Source organism: Morone saxatilis, unplaced genomic scaffold (assembly GCF_004916995.1).
Source record: "Morone saxatilis isolate NCDOM2014 unplaced genomic scaffold, NCSU_SB_2.0 Contig14, whole genome shotgun sequence".
NCBI classification, from domain to species: Eukaryota; Metazoa; Chordata; class Actinopteri; family Moronidae; genus Morone; species Morone saxatilis.
Genome location: NW_023339696.1, coordinates 11,951,800 through 11,960,334, shown reverse-complemented (window position 1 = coordinate 11,960,334; position 8,535 = coordinate 11,951,800). Strand labels below are relative to the sequence as shown.

At 40.7% G+C, this 8,535-nt stretch overlaps 1 protein-coding gene across 1 annotated transcript in view; it reads left to right on the top strand.

Annotated features, from left to right (window-relative positions):
* The window catches only part of prkar1b (protein kinase, cAMP-dependent, regulatory, type I, beta), a 60,332-nt gene extending 52,020 nt beyond the window's left edge, over nucleotides 1–8,312 (top strand). Inside the window, exons 10-11 of the mRNA XM_035654348.1 lie at nucleotides 6,063–6,144; nucleotides 7,022–8,312. Of these exons, the coding sequence (XP_035510241.1) occupies nucleotides 6,063–6,144; nucleotides 7,022–7,194 (255 nt within the window). The 3' untranslated portion in view covers nucleotides 7,195–8,312. The remainder of the gene's footprint in view (nucleotides 1–6,062; nucleotides 6,145–7,021) is intronic.
* The last annotated feature ends 223 nt before the right edge of the window (nucleotides 8,313–8,535 follow it).

Sequence of the window (8,535 nt, the reverse complement as noted above, 5' to 3'; positions counted from 1 at the left end):
ACTCACCCATATGCGCACTCTTCTCCTCATTCATGCATACACCCACAGCACCCTGATTATCTGTGTTCACCGCGCCACCTAAATGGCACATGAAAGGGGCAAAAGAACGATTAAGAGTGATAAAGAAGACTTATAATATCAGATAAGCAGGAGCGTAGAGTTTGAAACATGTGTGAAAAGAACAAGCATGTTGGATTTGCCTTCTTGCGTATGTCAGGGGCAGAACCATTTTTGATATGAAGTGCCATTTTAAATTATTTAAACCCAGTCCCGGATTTTGCGATTTTATGAGGATTTAAACAATGTTTCAGTATTGCAACGTATTGGGGCAAAAAGTGAAAATTCAAAAAATCTGCATTTTTCCCATTAAAAATCAAGCAACTCATTCCAAGTAACCTTATGTAAATAAAACCAATAAAATCAATTTAACAAACTAAAATCTTCAAATTAATCATTTCATTTTAAGATTGTCTCAATGTCGGATTCAGTCTACGAAAGTTCTCCACGAAATGACATAATAATCATACCGTCAGAACGTCTCTCTCCTTATGATTTCCACTTGTATGTACATGAATAACCAACAATCCCGGGCTCATAGCAGAGCGGGTTCCCCCCAATCGAAGGTTGTGGTTCAACCCTCCTGCCACCTTAAGATCCCTTGGAGCAAGATACTGAACCCCCAAATTGTCCATGCAAAGCATCGTGTTGAATGTATAAATGAGTTAAGTCTGTTGATGACTTTGCGTCACTGAGTGAATTGGGGAAAAGGTAATGTAGCATTATTAAAAAGCGTTTGAGTGTCGAAGACTAGAAAGCGCGCTATACAAGACAGGTCGCACCATTTACCATTTACCAATATTCAGCAAAACCTTTCACATAGAGTGTGTGACGGGGAAAAAATGATCCAAACAAATTTGTAAAAATGTCTTTAATTTGTCAGGAATTCACTGAGATAACCTCTACTTATCTTAAACTCACAGTGATTTTAATTAGAGACCAGCACTTGTGTTTTAAGTTCTAAACAAATCACTGCGTGGCTTTCTTTCATATTAAACATTGAACAGTTAGTACATTTACTTTTATCTGTACATATTACTCATTCTTCGAGTTCCATTACTTCCACTTTCCTGTGCCATTTTAAAGTTTTGAGCCAAATAAGTTTCCCTTTTGCTGGTCTACAAAGCCAAACTCACCTTTCCATTCTGCTCATGCTGCTGTCAGAGTGAGTCAAAGTACAGTGGATGCATTGTCAGGATAATTAAAAGGTGATTTGTTGCTAATTAACGAATCAGACATTATTTTTTTAATTCTTATTCATATTATTTTAAATCCTTAAGTAATCAAATTAAGTCATTTGTGTTAAAGTCAAACACAAGTCTTTTTTGATTTTGAAATGAAGTCAGTCAGCCTTATGACTGGAGTCTAAGTCATGTGACTCGCGTTGACTTGTAAAATCAGATGAGGGTTGTTCGTCTTCTCTGCTAATGCATTCACTCTCGTCTCCCCAATAATCAATCTAAACAACAACTCAATGTGTTATCTCATATTTGTCCTTTGACCCCACACAAAAGTAATCACACTGAGGGTATTTAAAGGGTCCCTGTGGGTCACACAACAGAGAAATCCCCTGTGGGTTGTTTACAGTATATCGCCTGTTAGTGTGATATACACGTATGTGCTGAAATGCAATTTAGCAAATGGAGCTTAACGCTGGTTTTTACAGACTGAGAATCAATGCAGTTAATGAATTAAGCCATTTTTGTCTAAGTGCAAGCATACAGTCAGAAGAACAAAGGTAAAGATTAACAGCTCTTAATTGGGTGAAACCATTTTTGAGTCATTTACTTTTTGAAAAGCAACCCTTAGGCCATTGCATATTCTCAAGAGTGCAGTCCTTGTGTGTGTGTGTGTGTGTGTGTGTGTGTGTGTGTGTGGGTGTTTGAGTGAGAAGGTGCAGACACTGCTGGTACTGGGTGGCCTCCTGAACAGGCTACTCAGGATATCGCCTTTCTTCCTGCGTCTTTCACTGTGCCTCTTTCTCTCTCTCTCTTTCTTTTCGTCCCGTTTGTCGATCCAACAGTGGGTAACTTCCTACATGCAAGATGCTACATTTAGACATGTCACCACGAGCCAACTCGCTATGCTCTGTGTGCGGTATGTGTGTTTAGATATGAGTGGGTGTGAATGTGCATTTTGGTTAAGGACTGTAAGGAGCGTTGTCTGACCAGCAGTACCACATAGTAGTGATGATTTCTTCCTTCTGCCTCACAGTTTTCCTCTCTCCTCTCTCTGTTTGTCTGAGGTTTATTTACTATTCATTCATTCATACTTTCTGTTTGTTTCCCTTTTGTCTTGTCGTTGCCAGTCCCTATGTCGGGCAGCCTGGCGAGGAGGATCTTCAATGTTTATAAAAGAAATATCTTTGGAGCAGATCACTGCCCCTGGGGTGGTACAGTGTGTGATGGTTATCTAGACCACACTGGGTGATGTTCACGAATGAACTACTGTACTTGACGGTGCTGCACTGTCTCACTTTCTTTGTTTGGACATGAATGGAAAGGAGAGGAATCAACTGGTCGTAAACACAGGAGCTTCTTTGCCCCACCCCCCTCGTTCTCTCCCCATTCACATCTCTGTTTTATACCACGTTTGCACTCAACCCGCTTGTTTGGTGCGGTGTCATAAAGTTCAGTAAAAGTGGTCGCTGTAGTGTTTTCACTTAGGTTAAACATGGGAGAAAGGTGCGGTGGTATCATTTTATGGGGTTTTGTTTCTTTGGTCACTGTATGAAAAGTTAATGCAATGACCTTCATTAAACAATAATGGGTAACTATTTGTAACTGTTTCCATCCTCCTGTTTTTTGCACATTTTCAATTTACGCATTAAAAAACATTAAAAAGAACTAAAACATTTTTACACACTGACTGAAACACACTAAATGAATAAATTATGATAGACATGAAGCATGTGACTTATTTGTCGCTCAAGCTTCTGTTTCACCAGAGACACAAAAAAGGACGGCAGACAAAGACACCAGATATGTGTGGGCCACCAGCTGTTTATCTCAAAGCACTCAGCTCCTTATATTACGGTAGTGAATGGAAATACATTAATTTTGTTTGCACTACATTTGGATAGATACGTGACTTGTGAGAACAGTAGCTGACAGCAGAGAGATGACAGAAAATATGGGCAGAGAGAAACAACAAAGGCCGTTGTGACACACAGTTTGGAGTGGTAAACACAGTGGTTGGCAAATGAAGCGAAAGTAACAAAAACTTGGGTTTGGCTACAGAAGTGAGTGATCGCCATAAGCCCCCATATTAAAATGTCCAACTTTACAGCAGAAATAAACATGTTTACAACCTGGTAAAAAAAAAACTGTTCTCTGTCTCTATAGCTAAATACCCCGTTCATGACAACTGTAAATGGGGTGAATTTTTATATAACTCGCCTGTTTAAATTATGTTAAGGCTTAAAGTTATGCACAATTCACTGCTTCTAAAGATGGCGACGGTCAGACCCACCGCACTTTGAGCTTCACAATGACTCTTTAGAAACCTACGGTTGACGTCACGCAGACTACGTCCATTTATAATTATACAGTGTATGGTTGACGCCTTAGGTCGCCAGGGTGCCCTTGGAAGAGTACAGTTTCGATGGACAGAGATCGACGTTAATTTGTCCCATGTCTTTGAATCAGTATTAGTTTCCCTTTTTTTCAATGTGATTTAGACTGTATTTGCTGCAGTCTAGTAATGCTCGTTCAAGCTGTGTTCACATTGTGGCTTAAATGTCATACTGTATACAATGAAAAGCCTTACTGGTAGGCACAGCAGCATTTTAGTCAACCACAAAAGCAAACTGTGAACACGTAAGGAGTTAGGCCGCCGTCGGGAGCAGCATTAGGACCCAGAGGTTCAGCCTTCTGCCTCGTGCTCAGGAGTGATCAGATAAATGTCTTGGGTGATCAGTTCAGCGACTCAGACTGGCTAATCTTTAATCAGTAGGCCTAATCAGACAAATTTAATTTTGCTGTAGACAAGTGATAGTGATTTTGACCAAATCTCAAATAAATCTAAAACCCACTAAAACCACACACAAATACACATGCTTTCCAAGTACAACTCACCACTAACTCTAATACTGTGTGAATAGTCCTTGTATGTTTCCCTCAAAAGTCCAACTTAAAGGTGGACTGTTACATAAGAATATATATAAATAATAAGTGCTAGAAATTTGCCCACAGTGGCAATTTATTTTCAGTACATTTTCAGTTTATATCTTTATGTCAGAATTAGCTTTTTAGACAGCAACCCAAAGCAAAGTGAATGAAGTGCTTCGACCGAACACAGCACGTGACAACAAAATGCCATGGACATACACATGAGAGACAGCGACAGCAAGAGGTGAGGAGAGGAAGTGCAGCTGGTACGGGAGCCTGGGGTTTATTTATTTATTTTAAATGTTTGCCTCGTACAGCTACAGGCACTACTGTGAAAAGCAAGCAACAAACTAGTAAATAAGATCTGTAGTTGGGCCAACATTGTATTGAAGTACAAATCAGCTTTTTCTCTTGAAAGAAAAATGAATTTGTCAGTGGCAACCAGGCTGGAAATATGACACATCAAAGAGCACACGGCACAGTTTGGCACATCACGGCACAGTTTGGCTAAATATTACTTGGAGGTCATCCCTCAGACATGGTATGCCCCGCTCACTTGAACAGAATCCCCAACTTCTCCACAGTTCATTTCAAGCAAAAACTCACACGTACGTTACACACGTATCCCTTTCACTGAAACACAGTCTCACCTTTGTATGCCTGCAGCAAAGAGCTGGCAGTTTTGGGGTTCTCATTAAAGCTCATTATATTCATATTTAGCATTATTATCCTGGTCAGCAGAAGGAGCAGAGAGAGCAGAGACGGATTACAGACAGAGTCTGAGAGAGAGTGCTGGAACGGTCAAGTCTGTTTTACGGACACGGTCCAAGAGGCACTGGGAAAGTTCCCCTACTGATTTTTTACCTGCTACCAATTACAGCTAAGGTCAGACATTAAAAACACATATTCTACCTCCACGCCAAACATATGTTCCAGAAAACACAAACAGCCAAGATTTTTGAGAAATTTAGTGGCTCATATGCAAAGATAAATATTCAAAAATATGCTCATTCAGACACACACAAAGTTTGTCAGCAGCTGCAAAGTACAATGTGAACTGTTATCATCTGTTGGGCAGAGTTAACGGAAATTAGATTTCCTCCGTTATACTTTTTAGATGACTCACACACACAACATCCAGCGGGCGATGGTAATATGCGTAGCATGGTCCAGTCGGGCTGTCCAGCAGACATCAGCTGTTGATTTTCTCACTGTATGTGTGTATGTGCATTCGCGTGCAAGTTTGCGTTTCAGTCTGCATCCATCTGTGTTCCTTGTTATCATTGCCTGGTTTTGTGTGTGTGTGTGTGTGTGTGTGTTTGCTAGTGCACAATAGAACATGTGAGTTAGCAACATGCTAAGTGTTGGGGTGTTCGCATGAAAGTGTGTTAGTGTTTCTGGGATCATTTAGGGACACTATATTGGAGCTGGAGTCTTGGACAATACAGTTGTTTCCATTTTGTGGGTGAATGCTGATAAAGGGGATTAAGTGATGGAGACACTGAGAAATCAGTTCAGCCTCTAACGGGCTTAGATGTTTGTATTTATTACACCCTGGAGGAAGTAAAGCAGAACCAATCAGAATTTGTATCACGTACCCCGTTGGAATATCTGTGCTGTTTTGTGTTTGTGCTCACAAGCGTCCCACAGAGCAGGTGTCCGTCCCACAGAAAAGTGGGCTAAATCCTGTGCACCTGTGTTCTTGTGAAGCAAAGGAATTTCTCCTCGGCTTAATCCTCCCGACGGTTTTCAGCCCCCTTGCTCAATAACTCCTACTTTTCTCTCCCTTTTCCCTTCTTCACCAACACCCCCTCCTCTTCCTATTTCTCTCTCTCTCATCCTGTTCTTTCTCTTGTCTCTTTCTTTCATCCAACTTTCCTTCTTTTCTGTCTCCAGGGAATCGCCTCTGTTCTGCAGCGCAGGTCTGACAATGAGGAGTATGTGGAGGTTGGACGCCTCGGACCCTCTGACTACTTTGGTGAGTGGCTCTTGGCCGACAAAGCTCTTTCCCTTCCAAGTCTAGCATCCCACACAAGAAGCAATTTGTCAAAACAATAACTGGTTTGATGCTATACCTGTTATTTAGCTTTAGGAATATAAATTGCGCAAGGAGAAACAAAAAAAAGCAACTCTGTCACGTAGCTGAGAAATGTCAAATGTAAGTTAGATTGCGCTGAGAGGTATAATTAATATTTTGTCTTAATATTGTATTATAATAAGATTTCCATCCATTACATTTTTAGCAATTTTTGTCACAAATGTTGAATAAACTGGAGTCTTGAAGATGATGTTAATAATGGTGGAGTCTTTAATTATGCTGTGAAATTAAATGACAAAAACATACCAAAAATAACATTGTTATGCCACTAATGATTATTATCATTATCAATTAATCTGTGGATTATTTTCTTGATTAAGGGTTAATCGTATATTAAAAAGTCTATGTGACAATGCTCATCACAAGTTCCCAGAGCCCAAGGTTTCTTTCTTTTCTTTGTTTTAAAGATTGTGGACACACTACGACGTGTGTCCACAATCATTGAGACAAAGAAAAGCAGCAGATATTACCATTTGAGAAGCAAGAATCAGTTGTCATTTTGCCTTAAAAACGTTGTAACGTTTCAATTGCTGTGTTCCAAAAACAGAGTTTCTGGATGGAAAAAATTAAAACAAGTAACAGACAATCAGAGCTGCTGCTTAAAACTTATTTATGCTTATTTATTACCCAGCAATACACTACTGAATACTTTACAGGTGCTCAAAACTATGCAGATTTAGAACATTTCATGACCCCAGCTGGTGGTCCTTTCTTCCTCCTCCTCCTCCTCTTCCTCCTCTTCCTCCTCCTCTTTTAGGTGAAATCGCCCTGCTGTTGAACCGTCCCAGGGCAGCCACCGTAGTTGCTCGCGGCCCGCTCAAGTGTGTGAAGCTGGACAGGCCCCGATTTGAGCGTGTGCTGGGGCCGTGCTCAGAGATCCTCAAGAGGAACATCCAGAGATACAACAGCTTCATCTCCCTCACCGTGTGACAGGTCGGCCCCTCTGGGCCCCACCAGCAGGGGTGGGCAGCATCAGCATCAGAGTTTTGGTCGGTGGGTGGGAATAGGTGAGGATTCGGGGTAAAGGACATGGGTTTTACATCCACAACAACAGGGCGCTCATTTCCTGCCTTTTTTTTTTTCCTTTTTGCGCGTTTCTTTTCTTTGATCTTGTGCACTTTGACTTGACCTGTACTGTCACGTAGCTTTATGTCAAAAACAACATGCAGGAGTGTTAAAAATCAGAGCGAGGACAGGGATCATTCAACTGTAAATGAGTCATGTATACAGTGTGTCAACTGTATATGATGCATGCTTCTAGACTGACAAACAATGGCGTTTGCACTTTGTTGATTTATGAAGGGTATGGATGAATTCAGGAAATAAGAAGGAAGTGAAGTCATGTTTACGTACAGCGGGAGGAAGTGAGTACACATTTCTTTACTCGCTGACTGTGGTTTGCCTTTTTATCACTTCTGAGTGTGCGTGGTGCCATTTCTAGGTCAGATCAGACCAGCACGACACAGACCTCTGTTCCCTAAAGCGTAGATGTAGAGGTATGAAGAAAATTTAAATTCTTGGCTGTTTCATTCATTTTTAGTGCTTCTTAAGTGTGCTTTTACTGCTGTTATCAGTTGGGGGGGGGTTGTTACAAGCAGTGATATGTTGAGTTATCATTTTATGTGGTGTGTGCCAGCCAAATTAACCGACAAAGTTGCTTTTTTTCAAGAAATCCTCTATGTCCCAATATTCCCTGAAGCGGTTCAGTCTGATCTGTGAGCTGTGGTATTCCAAAGGCGCAGTAGTGTTATCAGTCCAGTCCACATAACACACAAACAGAGTCTGAAAGACACTGACATGAAACACACAACCATACTGTATATTCTTACACTGTCTCAGGACTATGTGAATCCTCAACACACACAAACATATACACACCTTATCTGATGCTTTTTTTGACCTGTTTTTGTTCTATGTTAAATTGCTAGATGAACGCTTTTGCACCACTTTAGAGTTTGTACCGTTGGGTCAATACAGAAGTTTGATTTAGCTGTTTTTAAGACATGACTTATATGTTATAAATACATAAAATAAAGAGGTAGACTATTTACTTGTGTTTGCTTTCCTTTGATCTACTGTAATCTGTCAAAGTTGCACAACTGACCCAGCGACTGATGTTGTATAAAATGGGACCTTAAGAACCTTTCTGTATTTTCTCACACTCCACCCCCCCCCCCCACACCCCCCTCTCCTCTCCTATCTTCTCTCTCTCCTCATCTCTCTCTCTCGGTCTCGTTTCTCTCTCTCTCTCTGTGTATCTCTTTCTTTCAA